General features: G+C 46.7%; 1 protein-coding gene across 2 annotated transcripts in view; it reads left to right on the top strand.

The window, feature by feature from the left end:
• The window catches only part of SLIT3 (slit guidance ligand 3), a 652947-nt gene that overhangs the window by 496900 nt on the left and 131160 nt on the right, over nt 1–24887 (top strand). For both annotated transcript variants that reach the window (XM_032158593.2, XM_032158594.2), the window contains exons 9-11: nt 4434–4575; nt 15742–15813; nt 21692–21763. In XM_032158593.2, the coding sequence (XP_032014484.1) occupies nt 4434–4575; nt 15742–15813; nt 21692–21763 (286 nt within the window). The remainder of the gene's footprint in view (nt 1–4433; nt 4576–15741; nt 15814–21691; nt 21764–24887) is intronic.

Here is a 24887-nt window from a genome sequence, read left to right as displayed (position 1 = left end):
CTGGGCAGGAGCCAGGTCCCTGGTTATGGCTCAGTCTTTCTTCCCTCTGATAACTTCAGGGGGAGTTATACAAGCAGCAGAGATGGAATAGCAGGCACAATACCCATGCGAGCAGCCGCAGGGACTTTCACTATGAGAGTTTGGGCTGGAGATGCATCCCTCCCTTCTCACTCACTTGAGTGTCCCCTGGACCGGAGGCAGCACCACTGATGATCATTGAAGAGCTGAGAGGTGCCTCCACTCTCCCAGGCTCTGCTCTGTCCCCCTTGAACTCATCAGGCCATGGTCTGGGGGGCCTTAAAGACATCTGAAGTTTAGGAATTGTAGTTTCTGCCCCGTTTGGCACAAAGACAGCTTTGGCTTCAGATGGAGAGCCCAGAGCCGAAGTGGTGACCAAGACCCCCCAGAGGGGAGACACGTACTTGGGCCGCATCCCCAGCCCCCTTTTCTGGAGAAGAAATCCACCCCAGCAGAGCAGCATTTTAGTGCCAATGAAAGAGCTCCAAGAGCAGATAGCGTGGACGCTTATTTAAAAATGAAGACATGAAGAGCAAGTCCACATGCTCCTAATCAAAACATCTTATAACAGGGGTTCTATAGCCTGGTGCGTCACTGTGCTCTGAGTTAAGGCCACCTTCCTTGCTAGTAGATAGGCTCACTCAAGGACAGTGCGGGTCATGAGACCGCCATAAGAGCATGCTGTACAAGAGGAACACACACGTGCATGCAGACAGATGTTCCCCTTTCATCAGAGATATAGACAGTGATTCCTTTTATCCCAATATAAAATTGCTATTCCCATTCCTCTTTGTTTCCCAGCTTACAGTCATATAATTTGCTGGGTAAAAAGGTAGGTGTTTCCTTACTTTGTCCTCCTTGGAAATCCACTGCCTCTACCTTCCCCGACATGTGCGGACAGTAAGGGCTGGAAGGGGTGGATTTGCTGACAGAGCTCAGTAGAGTGCGTGGGACACCCTGGCTTGTGCAGGTGAGATAGGCTCAGAGGGGCCCCAGGTGACTTGGAGAAGTGATTTTGCCAGCATGGAAAGCTGTGGTGGAAAGAAGAGAGCTGCAGACAGAGTCCCATCTCCCACGGCCACTCCACCTCCCCATTCTATAGCTCATCCTACCTACCAGAGCCCAGGCACTCAAAACTCAGGAAGCTTCCCTCAGGGCCCTTCCAGAAGGAACACTCACCTCTGTAGCTTTGTGACATTTAGCCCCTCCACATCTGCCAGGCTTCTGGGCTGGTGTCCTTCATGTACTCATCTTCTCATTTAGCCAAGGTAGGCTTATGGGTCCGTGTTTTGTATGGAGCCCTGTCTTAGGCACTGAGAGTACACCAGTGATTAAGACCAAAAAAACCACTGTCATTATGGAATTTACATTCCAATCTCAGTCCAGACAGGGAGCAAAGTGAAGGGACTTCTGCCATCTAGCTCTCTGTGGCCCACAGGGAATGGGCTTGGTGCGTTGGCGTTGATCACAGGAGAATGTTTCTAGGGAAAACGAACCCATCTTTCAACCTCATTGTAAGTCAGAAGTGTTTTGTTTAAACAGGAAGGTTACATCCTCCCCATGTGTGAATGCCTGGCTGGTGAGCTGCCAGCCCAGGGTGCTATTGGAGGCTATAATTACCACTGTTTCCCTCTGCCTAATTAAAGGTGTTGTTAGTGACCTGGTTAAGGAATCTTTTTCAAAGACTTTTTTTTGCCTTGACAGCATTCCTTGAAATGTAGCACACACTGCCAAACAGAATGGAAGTCACCCTGCGGAAGACCCAGCCAGTTCCCAGAGGGACTCAAGGCTGTGCCCTGGGTCTGGTTTAGAACAGAATTAATTTCAGCCTGGAAGTCAGAAAGGGGTACTTTTGGAAGAATTCCACGTTAGAACTTCCACCGCCATTATAAGCCCTTGAATGTGGTATCTTTCTTTCCCCTTTTCCAGCACACCCCATTCAAGTAATATTTCACAGATCAAAAGAGGGAGGGCCATCCAGTCCCTCCACCTGAACAGATGGAAAATGCAAGAGTTCAGACTCCCATTCCTGACATTTCCAAACAGGAAGGTGTCCCAAGTGTGGGGCTTCTCCCTGGCTTTGTCAGGTGTGCTCTCCTCTTGATGTGGAAGGCCAGGCTCGGCAGTTTTCTTTAGGGAACGCCATCTGTACTTCAAACACCCTGACATCTGAGGCCAACTGCTCCCAACCTCCCTTCAATGTGGGTGATGGGATGGGAGCCTTTCACACTGTAGAATTCCCTTTGCTGTCTGCAAAGAGAGGTGGAGCAGGGGAGGTAAAGATGTTAGGTATTTTCACTCCTTCCCAGAAAGAACTTCAGTAATCATGCAATCCAAACTCCTTATTCACAGACATGGTACCAAAAAAACCCCAGAGAGAGGTACTGTGACTTGCCAAAGGTCTTACCAACAATTTGCAGCAGAGCAGGCCCAATAATAACAGTGAACATTACCAAGCTCTTACTCTGTGCCGTGTATTCTAATAAAGACGTCTCAGGCGTTACCTACCATTGCCTTCACAACAAAACCATGCTATGAAATAAGTATTGTTATTTTCCCCATTTTACAGATGGGAAAACTGAGGCACAGGAAAATAATGATGAAGTGATAGAACCAGGAATCAGATAGAGGCAGTGGGACCCAGAGCCCACACTCTCAGCCACAACACTCTCCCATTCCTGAGCTGAGGCTCTTACAGGTTGGCTCTCTGTGGTTGCCACTTTCTCAGAAGTGTAAAGGCTTTCCCAATTTGGAACAAGGCCAGTATCACCACTCTCTCTAGGAGAATGTTCCAGCTGGGAATTTAGTGTAAGTCATCATCTTTCTGGCATTTTCCATGGTCTCCATTAGATCCACTTGTGTAGCACTGGCAACTTTGAAGTCCATGTACCCTGGGCAAGAATATTTTCCCAAACATCTCCACTATGAGGCCATTTTTTCAGTTTTTGTTTCGTGTATATGTAAGTGAGGTCGAGGGAAATAAGAATCTTTGGTCACTGGGCTGGCACTTTCTGGGTAGGTAAACGTTCCAAATTAAGCTGTAGATGTCAACTGGAGCCCCTGCAGGAGGATCCACCCTTGGGGCCATGAGGACTATTGAACGCGGAGAGCGCACTACCTTCTGTTTGAAGCCTCAGCATCCAAACGAGACACCAGGCTCTGCTGGTCGTCTGGCTCAACCCCTATAGCTAGACCCACTCTGGCTTCCTAGACTCAGTTTCTCTAGTGAACAGGGGCCAAACCAAAAATCACTTTTTCCCTGCAGACTTTTTTCATGTTCTGTATTTAATCTACAATTAAGAGCCCCCAGCCAGAGGCCCCACATCCAAGCAGTGAGGCAATCTGCAGACCTCATCTAAGTTTGGTCTCAGTCATGGCTCTTTTCCCTGAGAGGACAATCTGCAAAGACATTGAAATAACCCCTGTTGGCTGGATCCAGCAGCAGTAGGATGAGGTCCTGGGAGGGATGTGGGGTTGAGCTTCTGTTTTGGACCAGAAAATCCACATTTGGAAAGCTAACCATATGATTAAGAGTCTTACCTCACTTGGAGGGAATAGTCATAGCATGCAAATGTTTACAATGTCCTTAAAACATTTGCATTTACTTCTTGTGTTCAGGATTTCATGTGACCACCAGAGAAAGTGATTTAGATTCCTGGTGACTCTTTGAATCTTGAGTTGGGTTAGTAATGGATATGTCTATCTATATTTGCCTTTCTAAATGAGCTCCTTAGGTACTATTTGCTTGGCTTTCTGTCACTTTGCTTGAAATTCACACTGATTCTCACCTCAAACAAAATTAACAGCTGGCTTCAAAATCTGTAGTAACTTATTCACCTTTTCTTCAGGTGAGATAGCTTTTATTTGCATGTTCCCTGGACATAGAAGCCATTTGGAAATGCCTTGGGTGTAGCTGCTGATGGGGGTATTAACACTTTGACAACATCAATGCCCCAAACGGGGAAATTCTGCCACTTGGTTTTGATAGCCCCGTGGCTTGCAGCCACTAGAGAAAGGTCTAAAAGCTATGTTTACACTCAGCATCCAATCACCAGCTAAAACCCCAAGATGCATCCTGGGAAAGTGGTCCCATTGTATGCTCTTTGGATTCTAGCAGCATATTTTCATGTGTGATTGACTCTGAGGGCCCCTCTTTCTCCGAAAGACGGAGATGACAGGATAACAGAGCAGGCTGAGCAACTCAAACAGTGAGGTCAAGGTCAGACTCTCTCCTCTTTGCTGAATATTTAGCCTGTGGCACCTGTGTCTCCCAGGTGACGGGAGATGTCAGCTGGTGATCATTTCTCAGATGGCTGTCAGGTCATGCTGTGCCCTTAGGATGCTAGTTAAGGACACAGAAGCCCAGGCAGCTCCTGACACTGACATAAGTTGACCGTTGTGTCTTGGCTCCACAGCCCCCCACTCAGAGGCCCCATCCTGCAATGCCAACTCCATCTCCTGCCCTTCGCCCTGCACGTGCAGCAATAACATCGTGGACTGTCGAGGAAAGGGCTTGACGGAGATTCCTGCCAACTTGCCGGAGGGCATCGTCGAAATGTAAGTGCACCTGTCTGACACCCCCCACAACTGTCCCTGGCGAATTCAGCTCCCTGTCCCAGCCGATCACCCACTAGGCCATCAGCATGTGGGGCTGTTGGAGCTGACCATTAAAAACACTCAGGAATCTCTTTGCTGTCCTTCCACACTTTCCCAGCTATGATAGCTGGGTGCTCAAGAGCACAGACTCCAGATCAGAATCAGCAAGCTATAGCCTAGGGCCGGGGGTTGCCACCGCCTATTTTTGTAAATGTTTTTGAATACCTCCACATCCATTTATATGCGTCTTGCCTGTGGCTGGTCTCGTATGGCAGTATTGAGCAGCTGTCACAGAAGACTGCATGGCCCACAAGGCCTAAAAAGTATGTTCTCTCTGGCCTGTCCCAGTGAGTTTGCAAACCCCCCTTAGAGTCACACTGTATTTGTATCCTGGCCATACCGTTTACTAGGTGTGTGACTTCAGGTAAAATAATGTCTCTTTCATCCTTTGTTTTCGCACCTATATTAATGTGATAATTATAGTATGACACCTCAGTGGGTCATTGTGAAAACTAAATGTAATACTACATGTGGAGCCCTTCATACAGTCTTCAGCACATGGGCAGGTACTCTGTAAAATAGTGGTGGAAGTGGTGGGATGTAAACAAATGATTCACTCATTTCTTAGCTACCATTATCTGAGGGGGGACTGAGCTCTTAATTATCTCAGATCTGATTTTTGTCGTCTAGATTAGATCTTTTTTAGGTAATGACACAAGGTTGTTTTTGTCTCTGTGTATACATGAATGTCAAAAATTCCAGTAAAATGTGTTTGTCCACATAGTTCGGTCTAGTCCACTCTCCCCTCATACATTAGAAAATGGCCAGTATCTCATTCTAAAATGAGTAGAGGACCAGTCAACATTTACCTCAAGATTACTCTTTAAATAGCAACAGTTGTTTTCATTTTTCTGCCTTCACCTTTAGTTGGCTTGATTAAAAAGATCATTATATGGAGCCCTTCTACTGAAAACATCAGTAAGTAAAATCCCTCCAAATAAAAGATACATATTCCACTTGCCTTTCTGCTTTGTCATAATCTCCCCCCTTTCTTCTTTCCTCCTCTTCCTCCTCCTCCTCTTCCCCTTCCCTGTGTGTGCCCTTCTGTTCCCAATGCATTCCAATTGATGGCAATTGACTCTTTCATTCATTCTTGTATTCATTCAGTAAACATCTGTTGTGAGCCCACTATTTTCCTGTCATTGTTCTGTGCTTGGAAAGACAGAAACAAACAAAACAGACACATTTCTGCCTGTATAACACTTGCATTCTAGTGGTGGAGGGGATAAACAAACAACAAAGTAAAGTAAGTTAGATAACATGTCAGAAGGTAGATTCTACGGAGAAAAATAGAACAAGAAAAGGACATGAAATAAGCGAGAGAACCAAATGGCTATCTGGAGGAAGAGTGTTATAGGTTGAGGGAATCGCATGTACAAAGGCCCTGAGGCTGGAGTGGGCCTGATGCTTCAGAAAGCCAGTGTGGCTGGAGTAGAGTAGACAAAACGGACGATAACAGGGGATGAGATCAGAGAGGTAAGGAGGGGCCACATCCTGGGACGTTTTAAAGACTTTGGCTTTACCTTGATTGAAATGGGAAGAAGCATATGACTTACCACAGTGGAGTGGAGACTTCGCTTCTTCCTTCTTCACCTACTTTGCCAGCTTTTCTTTGATTCCTTTACAGTCCCATTTTCCAGCCATAGTAGACACAGCCTGTGCCTCCACACCTCTGGCAGGCAGGAGCTGGTCAGTAAAGAGTCCTTTCTGCCTGCCCTGTCCGCCTTCTGCCGCCCTCCACCTTCCTTTCCACAAATACTGACTATTCATTCCCTTAGGGTTTTAATGCACCTCTCCTTCAGTCCCTGTGGTCCAGTGCTCTAGCTTTAGAGAGCTCTCCCTCTATAGAGTCTACTTAGTCCTCACCTACCTCTCCTGCTCCTCCTACGGCCTTCCAACATACTATCTAATTTACTTTAAGTATCTCCCTCCTTCCATCATTCCTCCTCTTTCCTATCCTTGCCCACTTTCTTTGTTGCACTGTTTCTCTTTCATCTTTTTTTTTTTTTTTTTTTTTTTGAGACAGAGTTTTACTCTTCTCGCCCAGGCTGGAGTATAATGGCACAATTTTGGCTCACTGCAACCTCCGCCTCCTGGGGTCAAGCAATTCTCCTGCCTCAGCCTCCCAAAGTAGCTGGGATTATAGGTGCCTGCCACCACACCCAGCAAATTTTTTTGTACTTTTAGTAAAGATGGGGTTTTATCATGTTGGCCAGGCTGGTCTTGAACTCCTGACCTCAGGTGATCCACCTGCCTCGGCCTCCTAAAGTGCTGGGATTACAGGCGTGAGTCACCGTGCCCGGCCTCCCCTTCATCATTTTCTCCCTCCCTTGATGCATTTCTCCCCTTCTCCCCCTTGCCCTACCCATGGTCTTCCCACTTCTCTTCCCCACTCCGCCCATCTTTTTCTCTGCCCAGTTAACCTTCACTTCCCTTCCCTCAACATCCATGCCACAGTGGGCCTCTGGCCCTCCCACAGTGGATGTTCAAGACAGAATTCCTGCCAGCCCTCATCTCATTTCAGATTCCTATGGATCGTTCCTTTCCTTCCCTGCCCTACCTTATTGTTTTCTCCTTCCATCTGTCAGGTTTTTTTCTCTTTGGCAGCCACAGACCGTCCCTTGGCTAGGTTTCCAAACTGCAGTCTGATGAAAGAGTCCAGTCCAGGTAGCCAGGCTGTAGCCTGTGAGCCCACCCCAGCCCTGATTGAGGGGCTCTGGGCCTGCCACCCCCCTTCCACTTCACATCTCTATACTCTCAGTTTGGACCTCGTGGATACACAGCTCAGCTCTCCAGGAGAGAGAAATTGCAGATAACAACATCAGAGGTGGGCTCTGTGCAGGCCAGACCATACCTGGAAGGTTGGACTCACACCTGGATGTGTTGAATTTTAAAAGCAACATTGACAAGCTAGAACAGTAATTGCCAAAAGCCTGTCTATTTTAACTGAGTTTTTCTCTGATATCAGGTAAAGTGAGAAAAACAAGAACAATGTGATATTTTTCTATTGAGCAAAAATATTCAGTTTAAAGGAGCATCCTTTAAGTTTTTGGACTTCCTTATTTTGTTATCATCGTTTTTAAAAATGTCTTTTATTTTATAAAATGATAGCCACTGAAGACAGAGTAGTCCCTGTGTGTTATATATGTGTAATTATTGTATAATTATACTTTATGTGTATCATATAGTAGACACACACAGATTGCCATAATTGGCAAAATAAAAGGTCTTGTCACCACCTAGTCTTTGAAATCCAAAAGTCTGAGAATGACCATCCTAGCTAGAGTGTTTCCAGAAGTAAGCAGAGACAAACAACCAAGAGGTTAAGAGTATAGACTGTGGATCCCAGCAGACATATATTCCAGCTTTGGCTCTGCCTTGTAGCCATGGGCAGATAACTTTTCTGAGCCTTGGTTTCCTCAGTTGCAAAACGCAGAGGCTAATGGCACCTCCTTACTGGTTCTTATGAAAGTTAGGTGAACGAATATAGTAAAATGCTTAGCATTGTGTCTGGCGCATAGGATATACTATATTAGCAATGCTCATTGTTAGTTCATACTGGCAACTACTACAACTGTCACCACGACCTTTATTAGGATGATGACAATGATTAGACACCACATCCTAGGAGCTGGCGCTACCTACACAAAAGATCCCTCCGTTAACATAGGTCAGTTCTTTGAAGGGTTATGGTTGAGAGAATAGGTTCTGGAACTAGGCTAGCCACTTGCATTATGACTTGAACCTGGGAGTAGCTCATCTTCATGCAAATGTATTCATATATGTAAATAAGACTGCCCCTGTGTATTGGGCACCCACGGTCTACCAGATGGATTGCCCAGGACTTTTCTTGCTGTGCTTGCCTCCTCCTCCTCTGTGATAAAATGAAACTGAAAAATTAAAGCAGAGGCGGCAAGTTTCTATGGCTGGGTAGGGCAGTTCGAGAGGTGACATGTAAGAGAGAACTGAAGAGCAGGGTGGAGGGGGGATCCTGTTTCTTCTATGTACCTGGGGACCTGTGTGATGGCCTAAAAGTCTTTTACCATGTGAGAGGTCAGCAGATGGGTGGGAAGATGAGAAAAAAGGGAGCAGAGAGTTGAAACAGCAGGATGCACCCCAGGGTGAATAGGAGATACCTGATTTATCATTCCAAAGACATCCAAATGTGGCTTTTTTTTTTTCTTTTTCTTATTGAGAATTCCACCCCTTGTCCATGGCCACCCATATAATCCAGATTTGTGCTTCCTCCTTAGGAATACTTAGTACTGTGTTAAGCTCTCCACTCCCTCTTCTCAATCCTTAGCTACTAGTGATTCTCTTAAATTGCCCTAACCTTGGGAGGGGCTCTGCCCTCCCCAACTTTAGGGGAAGGGGAGGGTGTTGCCTATCTCTCATGCAAAACAGTCTCACAGACTCTCTTCGATGTTTTCCAAAGCCAAAGCAGCTCAGAGGAGTGTGTGCTGGTGTCCCCGAATACCAGAGCCAATTCCTCTAAAAATAGTTTTCTTCCAGAGAACCCACAGTGAGATGATGATTCACTGCAGATTTTCTTCGAAGCTGAGCTCCCACCAATGGCACCGTTCTCACTGCCCCCTGTCGGTTCTCTGAACCAGCTCTGGCTTCCAGCAGGGTTAGATTATGGGAAGCCCCAGAGACCCACATGTTCCTCTGCTCTGTGGTCTTCAGACGCCCTCATGAGTCTTCAAAAGCTCTGGAGGGACCATCTGTCCTTAGAGTCCCATCTTCTTCCACTTTTGCTCTGTATCTCCCCATGGTGGTACGCCGTGTCTCATATCTTCTGCTATGGAAGCTAAATGTCTTCCATGAAGAAAGGCTATGGACAGGCTTCCATGTCCAATCATAAGTGAGAGCATGTGGCAGGGGAAATTGCCCCAGTTTTCACCCTGCCTCCCCTTAACCACATTGTCTCTCTCAGATAGGGAGGCAGCCGCTTAACAATAGCAAATATTCCATTCTTACCAGCCACTGGGGGTTTAAAAGACACACAGAATTAAAAACACAACAAAACAAGCCAGCAAACAGAACCAGAGAGCTGGAATGCTCTAGAAATCATAGACATCAGTGACTCTTGGATTTTCTGAGAGCACCAGGTTTCCATGTGAGGGACTGCCACATGGAAGGAGGGGTGATAGGGTGGGATGGGAGCAGGTGGTACGAAGGAGAAGCTGATCAGACAGAGTGGCTGGGAACAGAGCCTTGGGATCCATACTTGGGGGGTTGAATCCTTGTTCTGCCTCTTACTTTAAGCACATTCCTTAACATCTTCATGCCTCATTCAGTTCCCCACTTTGCATAAAGGGGGTCATCATACCTACCTAGAAATCTCCCATGAAGATTAAATAACATAACATGGAGAAAGTGAGCACACTACACTGTTTGGAAGCTACTAAAAAGAATGTAAAAAGCAAAAACATATGCACATGTATATGTGTGTGTCATCACAGAATGATTTAGTCTCAAGTTCCCATGCAATTCTTCATTTTTTTCTAAGACAAAAAAATAATTTCCTCTGTAGCATCTGAGCCCATGCATAGAATAAGAAAAGCAAATCTGGCTCTGTGCTGTGTCTGTATGTACCTCTGCTTTTTTTTTTTTTTTTTTTTTTTTTTTGAGACGGAGTCTCGCTCTGTCGCCCAGGCTAGAGTGCAGTGGCGCAATCTCGGCTCACTGCAAGCTCCGCCTCCCGGGTTCACGCCATTCTCCTGCCTCAGCCTCTCTGAGTAGCTGGGACTACAGGCGCCCGCCACCACGCCCGGCTAATTTTTTGTATTTTTAGTAGAGACGGGGTTTCACCATGGTCTCGATCTCCTGACCTCGTGATCCACCCGCCTCGGCCTCCCAAAGTGCTGGGATTACAAGCGTGAGCCACCATGCCCAGCCTGTACCTCTGCTTTTTGTAGGCAATACCAGGTGTCTACACACAGCACAGGTTGGGAATGGCTTTTCTCAGATATGCCTACATTCCTCATCTTCTCTATGGATCACACATATAAACTGGATGGGAGAGTCTAATACACTCTACCTTTCTTTCTTTCTTTTTTTTTGAGACAGAATTTTGCTCTCATTGCCCTGGCTACAGTGCAATGGTGTGATCTCGGCTCACTGCAACCTCTGCCTCCTAGGTTCAAGTGATTCTCCTGTCTCAGCCTCCCAAGTAGCTGGGATTAGAGACACCCACCACCACGCCCAGCTAATTTTTTGTATTTTTAGTAGAGATGGGGTTTCACCATGTTGGCCAGGCTGGTCTCAAACTCCTGAACTCAGGTGATCCAACCGCCTCAGCCTCCCAAAGTGCTGGGATTACAGGCGTGAGCCACCGCGCCCAGCCAACAATGTACCTTCCTAAAGAACCAGGAGCACCAATGGTAAAGAAAGAGAGAGGCCAGAAAGGGACTGCCCCAGAAGGTGGGCCCAGAGCATAACCTTGAAAGGAACCTTCCTTTTCAGCCTTCTTCCAGCACAGGGAAGCATCAGGAACTGAACCTTTGGGGTCTAAGTTGTCTGGTGCAACCAACTAGCCCAGGATGACTTAAAGGAAGAATAAACGTGGGGCTTCCTTCCTTCAGCGTGATCTGGACATCCTAACAAGAGTTCCCAAGTCAAGGAAGGCTGAGAGAGATGGGAAAGAGTTAAGAAACCACAAAAGTGGCTTCTGGGTGGGAAGCAGGATAGCCTAAGGGTTAAGAACACAGGCACTTCAACCAGACCAACCTGGATTCAAATTCAGGCTCCACCATTCACTAGCTACCTGACCTTAGGAAAATTGACCTCTTTGTACCCTTATTTCCTCATCTGTAAAATGAGTATATTAATAATACTACTTGGTTCACAGTACTGTTGAAAAAAATAATTTGAGCCAGTGTGTGAGGAAGACAGTGTCTGACATATCAGAAGCCCTCAATAAATGGTAAATGTTCATCATATTATCAACACCACCACCACCACCAATGTTTCCACACACTCCAGGACGTTTTAACCAGGTGACTTGCAGACGTGCCCCTGCGCCGGCCATGCCCCTGCCAGTCTCCCTGGCATCATGTTGACTTCTGTATTGCTAGAAATATATTGTGTTTAGTCACATGTTTGCAAATGACAGATCATTAAGAAAGCATCTGAGGAACTAGGGTAAATCAATACAGAGCACAAATGGCTGAAATCCCCACCAGATGTTCCCATTGTTTTTGCTGTGCGGGAAGACACTCAGATGTTTGATTTGTATGTTTGTTTTTATGCTAGTTCTATTAAATCAGTTTGCAGCCTGAAGAATGTTTGCCAGACAAAGAAAGACACATGTGCCGGTTAAGAGAGACCTAAATCAGCTGTTGGCTTCAGACACATCCCTAAATGTGACGGGTTTTGCTGACGCGAATGCTTCTTTTTGTCCTTTCCATTGAGCTTTTCACACCAGGAGTCTGGACCTTTGCATCCTTGTTCTAGATTGCAGGACTAAGCTAAGTGCAAAGCCTTCCAGGGGTACCTGCTGCACAGAGACTGCATGCGAACACGCACACGTGTGCACACTTTCCAACCTTACTTCCATGACGGGGGCCATTTTCCCTGTGGATGAGCTGGAAAGGACTAAGAAAATGAAGGCCTTTCAGCTCTGAATGGCACTCAGCAAAGCCTGGTGATTGAGAGTTTGGGCTTTGAAGTCAGATGAACTTGGCTTTGAGACCCAGCTCAACCTCTCCCTGACTTTGTGAATTTGGGCAAGTGACTTAATCTCTCTGAGCATCAATTTTCTCATGTTTAATGTGGAGGTGGTAATAACTAATAAGATCTGCCTCATAGAATGTAACTATTAAGTTAGACAAACCATGTGAAACTCTCAGCCTGGTGCCTAACATCTAAGCACCTGATCTATCATAGCTCTTGGTGGTGGTGGTGGTGGTTATGGTTATCCCTCTCCTTTCCTTTACTTTACATTGAAGGTACACAAACTGTTCGTAACCATGCTTCCACTGCAGACAAATTCTTGCTGCCTCCTGGGGCAGGGTTGACCCTCATCATGCAATGGCCTTGGCACTCTGGGAGGGGCAGGGTGTTCATCCAGTGCCCAAAACAGCCTGAGAAGCTGAGTGACTGCAGACAAGCATGAAACCCAGGCCAGGCATGGTGGCTCACACCTATCATCTCAGCACTTTGGGATGCTGAGGCAGGAGGATTGCTTGAAGCCAGGAGTTTGAGATAAGCCTGGCCAATATAGTGAGACCCCTGTCTCACAGAAATAAAAGTTAAAAATTAGCCAGGCATGGTAATACGAGCCTGTGGTCCTAGCTACTCAAGAAGCTGAGGTGGGAGGATCACTTGAGCCCAGGCGTTCAAGGCTGCAGTGAGTCATGATCACACCACTGCACTCTAGCCTGGGTGACAGAGCAAGACTCTGTCTCTTAAAAAAAAGAAGAAGAAGAAGAAGAAAAAACCAAAAGCCAAAGTGAGCAAGTGTGAGGGGTGCAGGATGCAGAGCAAGATCTCTGCCAGGCTTAACAGGCTAAGCCTGGAATTCTCTTTTCTTCGTTCAGAAGCCACACCTTTGTACTCCATTTGCATGTCTTATGTATATTCACATCTATATTTCATCTTCTCTGGGCTCCTGCAGCTTTTCCCTGAATACCTTCTTCCACAGAGACTGCATGATGTCTCAGTGTGTGAGCCCTGGGGCCCTAATCCCTTAAACTGTTCTGTGACTTTGAGAAAGTCCCCTTCAGTTCCTCCATTTTCACAAATATATAGAGGCAGCATATCCAATGGCTAGAAACAGAGTTATCAGTTCTGCCAGTTCTTGGCCCTGTCACTTTGGACAAGCTGTTTGATTCCTCTAGGTTTTCTTTTCCTCATCTGCAAAATGGGGCCAATATGGTTTACCTCACAAGTGGAAGGATTAAAAGAGATAATAGACATAGTCAACTAGACCCCATAAATGATGGCTCTTGATGTTTATTATGGTAGCAATAAAATTTGGTTCTGTGATGCTCTTGGGCTGGTCTCTCTCATCAGATTCTCAAACTCCTTGGGTCCAGCATCACATCACGTTCATTGATTTATCTCTCCCTCAATTCTTGCACCCATCATTAAGATGGAGGGTAATTGATTAGGAACTGCATAGAGAGCCCGCAGACCTCACACCCAGTGCTGGCCTGACTTGCATAGGCTCATTGGCCTGCAGTTGGGAGCAGTGGATCCTCTTGCAAAAACTGAGGGGGTTGCCATTGTTACAGACAGTGGCTTTCCCTGGAGGCATCATCCAGCTGAAATCTCTCGCCACAGTGGCAGGTGAATGACGGGATTCCTGGAGAGCACGCACCACCTGACTGGCAGCCCCAGAGATCTATGCAGCTGCTGCCTTGGCGAAGAAATCTCTACTGAACTCTATGCTCAGCTGGAAAATGAGCATGTCCTTGGAACTTCTCAGGCGAGGCAGGCTGCCTCAAGTCTGCTGTCTCTGTGGGTGGCTGTATCCAGTAGCCCGCAGTCCCTGAGACCCTGTGGCAAGCTTTTGTGGCTCTCTGTGAGCTGGCCAGCCAGGCCTGTGACTGTGCTCCCAGTAAAGTGCACTCCCTGCCCCCCTCCAGCAGGGTACAAAGGCATTGTTAATAGACCGTGGCAGTCTCATTTGTAGACTCTATTCATCCAGCAGCCAAGAATGATATGTCCTGATACTCCCTCTCTCTTCTCACCCGCCTTTCCCCTTTCTCCCCGCTTTCCCCCTTCCTTTTGCCTGGAGAGTGATTTGTCTGTGTTATGGGTTGGCCTGACAAACCATTCCACATTAGCAGCTGAGATGTTGTTTGAAATGGGAAAATTGCTGGCAAACTGCTCCATTAGTGGTTCCAGTAACAAATACTCTGTTCTCCCAATGAAGATGAGATCGCAGAGGCACAAATTAATACGACTGTCTCCCCCACTCTACAGCGGGGATTACTCTTCAAGATGAATGGGTTCATCCCAGCCAGAAATGTGCATCCACTAGCTGTAGGCTTCAAGGAAGCCCGTTCCTCCCATCTATCCCTTTTGCTCCCACTGCATCCCCTGCCACACACACTTTTTTGTGTGTCTTCCCAGCTGAGGGTTTGGGGAGCATCAAGGCCAAATGAGGAGGTGATGAAAAGATCTGCACCTTGGAGAGAAGGGAGATGCATGAGGATGAGATCCTGAGCCTGGGCCAGGGTGCCATTCATCACACCTAATAGAGCACCCCGCCTCCCCCACATGCCTGTTTCCCACCACACCTGTTCTTGGTGACAGGAAGTCATTTGAGAGATGAAAGAATAAAGAATGGAAATGCTCACTCATTCCCCACGGCCCCTTCTCTTCCAAGGAAGTTCTGGGCCCTGGGCCTGCAGCGTCTCTTGTTCCTTTCAAAGTAATAGGAGAGGAAGCATTTCAGGAAACTCCGTAAGAGGTTAAAGGCACAGATTCCAGCAGCAGCCCAGGGGAGTGGTCCAGTCTGGGCCCCTGGGCCTTGCAGGATGTCAGGGAGCCAGTTTGATGAATGTCAGACTGGGAGCCTAAAGATGTTAAGGCTGTTCCTGTGCTGTATTCAAACAGCCCATGGAAAAGCTTAGAAATGAAGTCAACCATTGACATTTCTGCCCCATTAGCAGTGTGGCTGACTGTTTAACTGAGTAGTGACACGGTTCCATGACAGATAAGCATTGCTGGCCCATGGTCCATCTCTTTTTACTCTTCCTTCTCTTTATCCCTTTGACTTATTCCGCATTCTGCTTGGTTACTTCTACAGCTTTCTCTGAAGAAGACAGCTGCTGCCAAAGGCGGTTTATAATAAGCAAGAATCAAAAATCCTCAAGGAAAGATCATCCTTTCCAGCTTTCTCCAAGGAGAGTTAGACCCTTGGACGGGTGCTCCATGTACTAGGACCTGAGTTCTCTGGCTGCTGCAGTGCTTTGTCTGGTCTCCCACAAACAGACCGTGCACCTGTGACAAGAAAGACCTCCCTGTCCTTAAGGCCAGAGAACACAGTAGCCCTCAGTGACCACTTGTTGACAGGTGGATGGTTAATTCACTCTTCTCTGCTCTGTTTCCCAGACGCCTAGAACAGAACTCCATCAAAGCCATCCCTGCAGGAGCCTTCACCCAGTACAAGAAACTGAAGCGAATGTGAGTTTCCCCTGTGGAGAAATGAGCCCAAAGGTTTTCAGTTTCCGGGGTTGTTTGCAATGTGTAGTGGGCAACCTGTCCAGGTGACGGACCATGTCCATTCCTCCTGGGCAGTTCTGTTTCAGACCTGGAACACTGTCCTAAGCTTGGGAGGTAAGATGTGGAAGCGTTTCCTGAAGATTGTGAGGTGTGTGGGCTTGGACATGCAGCACTAAGAGCCTCTCCAACTAAAGCAAAGTAAAATTATCTGTGTGGGAGGTAGAGACGAATTAGCCTGGAAAATCCATATCACCATTTATATTGTCCCTTGGCTCCAGTGATGTGGACCTAAAATAGGAGTTTCAGCAGAGACGTGACGGTGGCCCCGCAGCTGTCTACACCACTGTCACCAGCATCCCTACAACCATGCATACATTCATGTAACAAATACCGAGTGAATGTCTGCTGCAAGCAAGGATCTATAGGTAGAGCAGTGAACAGAAACCAAGTCTACTCCCACGGAGCTTGCATTCGAGTGGAAGAATGCAGAAAATAAAGAAACAAATATCAGAAATCAGAGTATCAGTGATGGTGGGAGGGTGTCTTTTAGGTAGGTGTGCCTATGAAGGTCTCTATGTGCCCGTGGCCTAAAGGAAGGAAGGGAGTGAGCCCTGAGCTCTCAGGAAAGACTGTCCCAGGCAGCAGGAAAAGCAAGTGAAAGGCCTTAGGGAGCATGTGTCGATGGTTTGTGGAATAGCAAGGAGTGGAACAAGTGAGGGGAGAGGATGGGGCTTGTGTTGGAAAGGTTGGTACTAGATCACATGCGTCCTTAGACCATGGTACAGACTTTCTGTTCTTCCTGCATGAAATGAGAAGCCTTGGAGGGTACGGTCAACATGCGAGCACTCCCTACATCCCTGTTACCTCTGTAAGTCACATCACTCCACCATTGCATTACATCAATGCCGGGTGACACCAACCCTGCTGTTCCTCCCTCACCACGGCAGCTTGGAGGGCACCATTGCATCACCGCCCTCATCCCCACCATGTGACAATGTCATCATTCTTCCCCATCCCATGACGACCTTGAGCACTTCTCTGTGAGTCACTCAGAGCTGGGGGCTCTGCAGGGAGGCCAGTAGGATTCAGAAACAGCCCAACCATTGCCATCACAGGTATTAAAATTCTGGACAGATACTTCTTCCCTTTTTCAGGCTAAGAAATCATTTAGTAGAGCCCAGTAACCAAGTTGCTGTTTTCATTCCACTTACTCTTTTTTCATCCCCCCACACCTCATCCTCCCACGGAGGAAAGAGAGAGTCAGGTAGAAATATGCATGGACTCGGTCCTGCTTCTTCCTTCCACACGAGGCTGATTCATTGCTTTTCCTTGAGTGGGAGGGCCCACATTAAAGAGGTTAAGTGTCTGCTGATTCCTTTTATGTTAAAAATAAATATCCCTGCGAAACAGTGGCATTGGTAGGCTTTACCCTCAGATCTTGGGAAGCCGACTTCCCATCTCCCTGGAAATCCAAACCAAACAAGCTTTTCTCCTGGTGCAATTCCAGAAGTGGAAACCAACATAATGAGGCAGCTCGAAGCACGTACTTCTTCCCTCCCTTTGGCAGCATTCCTGCTGGAGGAGCTGTATAAATATAGGCCTTAATATTTAAAACCTCGGGCCATTAATCTCCTGGTGTCCCTGCTTCCCCCGCCCGCTCTTCATGCACCACCCCCCAATTCATTTTTAAAGCTCAGCTTGATTATGCAGCCAGATAGTAATTTCAGTGAAAAATGACAAGTTCAGTCACTGCCCCAACCTATATCTCCTGCATGATTTAAGTTACTGCTCTAATTTTTTGTGAAGTCCAGGTAATTTAAAGCTTGACTATGTTTTACTGTTCCTCCTCCATCCTATTGGACTTGGCATGATCTGTGCATTCAAAATTCATAAGACCTTCTCAGTCACGACCTGGAAAGTGAATTTAATTTTTGATCACTTATGATGCTACTGATATTTATTATGATGCCCTTTTTTCCCCCAAGAGGATGGCAATAGAGAAGAGAGCACACTTAAAAATGTTCAACTAATGGAACTTCAGAAACCTAGATTGAAGTGCAATCAATGGTTTGGGAGAGGTAGGGTCCCTGGTGAGAATGGATTTCAAAACCCTAATTTTTCCTAAATATACATGACCAATGTATCCCTAATATCTAATAGGAGGAAGTTTCCCCCTCAGCTGTGACTGAACTACATCCTGCTCTTATCTCTTACCAAAAAAGAAAAAAAAAGAAAAGAAAAAAGGGGAGGAGGAGAAAAAAAAGAATAATCTCTGAATGAATGGCTTTGTCTCTGCCTATTCCTAGTGGTCACCTTCGTATAAAAAATATTCCAAGTACAAACTAAAAGGTTGAGTATTCCTTATCCAAAATGCTTGGGGCCAAAAGCATTTCAGAGTTCTGAACTTTTTAGAGTTTGGAATATTTTCACATACATAATCAGATATCTTGAGAATGGGATCCAAGTCTAAATATGAAACTCATTTATGTTTCATATACACCTTACACACATAGGCTGAAGGTAATTTATACAAAGTTTTTAATAATTTTGTGCATGACATGAAGTTTTGACTGCAATCCGTCAGTCACATGAGGTCAGGTGTGGAATTTTCCACTTGTGATGTCAGTGCTCAGGAAGTTTCAGATTTTGGAGCATTTCAGATTTTGGATTTTTGGATTAGTGATACTCAACCTGTATCAAAGCAGAGAAGCAGTAGAAAGCACTGGAGACAGCCCTTCGGTCTTGCAAATTTGGTTAACTAACCGGTAGGCCTGACACCTGGGCTATCTATTATTGTGCCAGAATGGGGTGTTGGGAGTTCTTTTCTCTTACATCCTCTTAGGCAGAGCAACTCATTCCACAAGCTCTAGGACTTCCTAGTATCTCACACTTATATTCCCTGCATGACCTTTATAGGCACTTGAATTTGCCACCTCTATTCCAAACAGTCTGGAAAAGCTACCCCTTCTTGGTCATCCAGTTTATAAGCCCCAGAGGACCAAGGTGGGTCTGAGACCATTTTCTAAAACATTGTGGCCTGAAGTATACGACCTAGGGACCACCTACATGGGAATCACCTGGAGATGTGTTACATATACAGATTCCTAGCCCCAACCACCCAGCCTGCAAATCAGACTCTCTGCAGTGCATTTTTAATCTACACTCGTGAGGTTTGAGAAGCACTGGTCAAGAGTCATCCCAGTGCCCAGAATCAGTTCTAGGAGCAGCTGCTATGGCTAGGGACAGGGTCAAGCATGGAGGTCAGTGGGCAGCTGGAGCCATCTCCCATCTGCCTTCCAGCTCAGTGCCGTATGTTGTGCATCCATCATAACAAAATAGCAGAGGGGGCCTTGAGCTGATAGGAGACTTGAGATGCTTGCTCTGTGCCCAGATGGCTGTGTCCAGTCACTTACGGCTCCAGGTACTTCACCTCTCAGGGCTGCTGTTTCCTTCTTGCAGAATTAAGAATTAAGACAGAGTGTGCCAAATGTTCTCACTTATACATGGAATCTAAACAAAGCCGAACTCCTAGAAGCAGACAGTAGAATGGTGATGTTCAGAGGCCGGTGGGGTGGGGGTGAGGTGGAGAAAAGATGACGCAGATGTGCGTCAAAGGGTGCAAAATTTCGGGTAGACAGGAGGAGTAAGTTCAAGAGATCCATTGTATTATACAACATGGTGAATGTAATTAACAACAATGTATCGTATACTTGAAAATAGCTCAGAGAGTAGGTTTTAATTGTTCTCACCACAAATAAATGATAAGCATGTGAGGTAATGCATAGGTTAAGTAGCTTGATTTAGCTATTCCACAATGAAAGCATATATCAAAACATTGTGTTGCACACCAAATATGTGTACATTTTTAAAAGACTAGTTGAGTACAGTAGTGAAAAAGGAGGAAAGAGTAGAACAAGGAGTTTGATCTGTAACTGAGTGTGAAAAATCCATTGAGAGAACTCACTACCTTTGAACCAGCCTAAATATACAGTTTTTATAATAATAAAAAAAAAAAAAGACAAAGTGACCAAGGTCAATTCCCAGCTAAACTATCTATCACTTCTCCAATTCCCACTCTCCATCACCTCCAAACCATGAGGCATCTCACCTCATACTGTAGGGAGAGATGGATCCAGAAGTCTAGTTGTGGACTGAAAACCAGTTTGCCCTCCCAAAGCTAAAGCAGAGGGTTTCCCTGCTGGCCACAGAGCTTCCTCTTGCAACTAGAGGTCTCAGCACCTTGAAGGGACAATTCATAATCAGGGGGCAAAAAGACAACACAGGCCCTCCCGCTAGTCCAGTCTAAACAGATCCTTCGTGCCTGTCTGGAATGCTTTGCATAGGCAGCCATGCTGAGGGCAAGTGAGATTAGGATAATACAGAGTATTTGCTTGTTAAGACCCTTGAACAAAACCGGAGTGCAGAAGAAAAGCCCGGTGTAAGCTGACGAGTTTGTGAGTGCAATCTGCGGATTTGTTGGAGGTGATTTCGCCAGCTAAAGGGATAAACTAGACAGCTGCGCTGAAGAGCCTTAACCTTTGAAATATCGTTTAAAGTACAGGCTTTGGAGGCAGGGAGCAGAGGAAGTAGAGGCCTCAGCAAAGATTGTGGCATGGTTCTTTTGAAATCTTTTAGAAGAAGGAAGGAAACAGGCTCAGAGAGATTCCCACTGCATGTGCTTAAGAGGCTGGGAGGCTGGAGTGTCTGGCCTCGCTGGAGTCAATTGCTTAAGAATCTGCTCTGTGGTGCTTTTTTTCTCCATATTCTGTCTTCACCTCATTGTTGACCTTCCAAGATCCCAGCTCTCCCACTTCTGCACAAAAACAAAGACCCATTGATTTATTTTGTTAAAGAAAAAGAACTGGAGAGGTTTGATGTCGCAGGAAATTGGAGCATCTCTCCTTCCAGTGACAAGATCCCAGAGGCCATCCCTGAGCTAATGACTCTAAGAGAGAGAATTTCCCCTCAGTGAAGGGCCATTAGCAAGAGCTGGTGTCTGGGTTCTCAGAAGTCACTGGGATGCCAGTAATTGAGCAGCCTCAGGGCCTCTGGGAAGGAGCCAGGGTCGAGGAGATTCCTCTGCACCTGCAAAGCCAGGTTAGCTGCCCCAGGCCCCGGGCCCAGCATTCATAGAATTGTCCTGGCCCCAGCATCCCAAAGCCTGGGACATTCTCATGCCCTGGGCTTGCTCCCAGTTGAGGAACACACTGCCAGCCAGTGACAAGCCCACATCTCCAAGGCGTCCCCTGAGAATCCCAGGATGTGCTTACATCACACAGCCTAGAGCTTGCACCGGACCAGACAGAGACTTAAGTCACTGCTCAAAACCTCCTTTCAGGTCAGGGAGGAAAAGTCACTGGGGAGGTGAAATGACTCAGGACTTTCTGGGAGAAAAATGAGCAGCTGCTGAGGCATGAGGCAAGAAGATGATGCCTACAGGAACCCTGGCCTGTGGTCGGTTGGGTGAAGCCGGTTCCTGTTTCATCTGTGCCATTAATTGCTTGGTAATGAGACGTAAGGCCCTAATTTGACTGGGCTCAATTTTCCACCTACAAAGTGATGGCTCACGTGTTCACAGCCTCGTGTCCCGATCAAGATGCCACCGGTGAGTATTCTTTGAAAACCAAGAAGAGTGATGTAAATGTGGTGCACTTTATCATGAGGTAGTTGAACTGAAGGCTCTTTAAGCTCCTTCTCCTGCACCATGAATAAATGAATTGCCTGATGGATTAATTAATCCTTACCATTTTGAATGCCTGAAATGCTTGATTCACACTTAGGAGTGACCGTTATCGCACCTTTGAGCCATGTTCTCAGACTTTACCGTTAATGTTTGCAGAGACATCAGCAAGAATCAGATATCGGATATTGCTCCAGATGCCTTCCAGGGCCTGAAATCACTCACATCACTGTAAGTGGGGCCCGAGTCGGGGGCTGAGGTGGGGGGAGGGGGGCGCCGGAGGGAAGAGGGACACGTCCATATTTTTCAGGAGGTGTTTATCAAGACTTTATGTTCCCTTACACACTTGTGGCAACCTGGTAAAAGAAACAAATATTTCTTCAGGAGAAATTGATCTTGGGGAATATTTCTACAACCCACATGCATTATTTTTATTGATTAAGTGCCTAGCCGCTTTCCCAGTTATTGGCTTCTAATTCGAATGCATCTTCTACTCCAACCTCACGTCCCCCTCCCACCCCACCTCCTCCTCCCACCCCACATGCCACCGCAGCGCTGTCTCTCTGGTGTAAGGAGAGATGGTGATGCGTGTTTATTACCGCTTGGCCTTGCCAAGGGAGGAGCTCATTTTCTTCTGCTGATTTTCAGGCTTTCTCTCCAGACCACCCTCACGGCCATTGTCCTAAGAAAACATCCACCCCATCCTATAGCCCTTCCTGTCTTTGATTTTGAAACCCATAGGCAGCCCACTGGTTGGAACCAAAGTTTCACCCACCAGGGGTTCCAAGACCCCTGCCGACAGGAAGGTATAGAATGTCCTTATTCTGTCAGTGACTCGTGTGGCATAGGGAAGTCACTTGAGCCTTCTATGGATGCTTCTTAGTAGGCAGGATGGGGACAGTGATCCCATTCCCTCCTAACACATCCAGTGATGATCATGTGTACAGTAAAACAGTAATTAGTAGCGTTTACTGAGCATTGACTGGGTACCAGGTACTGTTCTAGGAGTCTGTCAGGTTTAGTCCTCACCACAACCTAAAATATAAAATATATTGTCATCTCGTTTTTACAGCTAAAGAACTTGGACAATCTAAGCTCCACCGAGACAGGGATTATTATCTCTTTTTTTCACGGATGTATCCCTAGTACCACAAACTGTATTTGGCACAGAGTTAATATGCCAAAAAAAAAAAAAATCTTGTTTCATTCAACCATTTACTTATTCTTAAATGTAACTTATCCAAAGTCCACAGGTAGGAAAGGCAAGATTTGAACCCACGCTGTCTGGCTCCAGAACCCACACTCTTGATCAGTCTGTCTATATTTTGCCTCTCCATGCAGCCATGCAAGCTGTTTACCTAATTTATGAGTGGGCAGGTAACAAGGTGCACATTTTCTCCCCACCTGGCCCCATCCCACCGGGAAGGCGATGAGGACTGGGAAGTCTCTGATTCAGCTGTTGCCTGCTGCTTGCAGAGTAAATTAGTTTCATTTATCGAATAGAACATCTGGCTGGGATATCAAAGATGGGACCGTGTGTGAGATTAGTGTCTGCTTGTGCTGAAGATCACAGAGGAGAAGGGAGAGGAGCCGTCTGCCACCAGGATCCTGTCTCTGCCCCCACCCTCTCTCTTCCCTTGTCTGGTTTCCCTCAGCCAGGATTTGGAGACAGTCTGAGGGCAGTGAGGTGCTTCCTGTCTCGTAGGAAAAGGAATTCAAAATCTAGTTGCCAAACATGAAATTGGCATGCTGCTGCCTGATTCTGAAATATATGTGAGCATTGTTTAAGTGAAGCACCTCTCACTCCCGATTTATTCATTCAACCGTGCAGTAGATGCCTACTGTGTACTGGCAGTGTTATAGGCACTGTGAGTATGGCGGTGAACTGTACGCACAAGATCCTTGGCCTGACAGAGCTTACAGTAGAACACAAACACACCCAATCCCAGCTCAGGAGCAGCCAAGGTAAAGGGCTGGAGAGCCTTTACCCCTTACCTGTGCGTGCATTCATTCATTCAACAAATATTTATTGTGCTAGACCCTGTTCTATTTTGGGGTCTGGAGACCCAGTCATGAACAGCCATATAATGTTACTACACTCATGGGGCCTACATGCAAGGGAGCTAGGAGGTGAGGGGGAGGGAGGCAGAAAAAATTAAAATTAAATAAATATTTAAGTAACAATGTGACATAAAGATAAGTGATATGAAGAAACTAAAATAGGGTAACAGGTGATATAAAACATTAACTAAAATATTAAAGAGACACCTCCCAAGGAGGAGATGTTTGAGCTCAGACCTGAAAGGCAAGAAGAAGGTAGTCAAGGCAAGACCTGGGGTGGGAAGCCAGACAGGGGTACACCCAGATGCCTGAGGTGACCACACAGGCAGGAGAGCCTCAGCCCGCCTCCGCCTGCCAGGGAGTGCTTTTGACGCCCTGGGCTCGGACGCCTGCTATCCCACGGCATGGTGGGTGGTGTGAGGACCCCCCTTGCCCCGAGCCCCGCAGCTTCTGCCACGCTAGAAGTCCTGACATCAGCTGACACGGGCAGACAGTGACATTACTACATTTGGCACAGTGAGCGGTGGGGCATTAATATGAATTACAAATGTGTGCCTGAGCTATCATGCTGACTTTTATTTAGTCATTAATTTGTTGAAACATTAATGAAACACACCCGTAGGCTGATGGAGACATTCACTCTTCACTCCCAGTGGCGTCTGGAAAAGGGGGGTTTGGTTTATCACGCCCATTTACCATTTCCGCATCCTAATATTTTGTCTCCTCAAAGAAGGATTACAGCCTGGATTGCGATCCGAGTGAAAACTGAGTATTGCATGCATTCAGTGCACTTCAGTGCTCTGGAGAGGACTTAAGAAAAACAACCAAACTCTCCTACGATCAGTTCCCTGGGTCACGGAGGAGGCTGGACCCAAGAGACAGCAAAGCCTGTGCTATGGATGGGAGCAAAGAGAGGCCAGCTGAGCTTCTGTGGTACCTGTGCAGAGTACCAGCAAGGGCCAGGCACAGAGACACCCCTGAGCACAGTGCTGGAGTGGGAGACCCAGTAGCCTTCCTCCCCAGGCCTCACCAAGACACCAAAGATGAGGCCCATGAATCAGAGACACCAGTATAAGGGTCACTGGAGGCCCGTAAGAGAAAGGGGTAAAAGAGTTCTGAGTTCCTGGGTTCCTGGAACTCAAAGAATAGGAAAAGCGGATAGAAAGTAAAAGCTGCCATTACTGTGAGACAGCAAAGCTCCCTAGTTTTTCCCGAGAGCCAGTCCTTGACTCAGCAGTCCCTTCACCATCTGGAGATGACCCCAGATGCACAAAGCCCTGTCTAGATGGATGAT

The sequence above is a fragment of the Hylobates moloch genome, unplaced genomic scaffold (assembly GCF_009828535.3).
Source record: "Hylobates moloch isolate HMO894 unplaced genomic scaffold, HMol_V3 SCAFFOLD_6, whole genome shotgun sequence".
In the NCBI taxonomy this organism is placed as follows: Eukaryota; Metazoa; Chordata; class Mammalia; order Primates; family Hylobatidae; genus Hylobates; species Hylobates moloch.
This window is presented reverse-complemented; position numbering and strand designations above follow the sequence as displayed.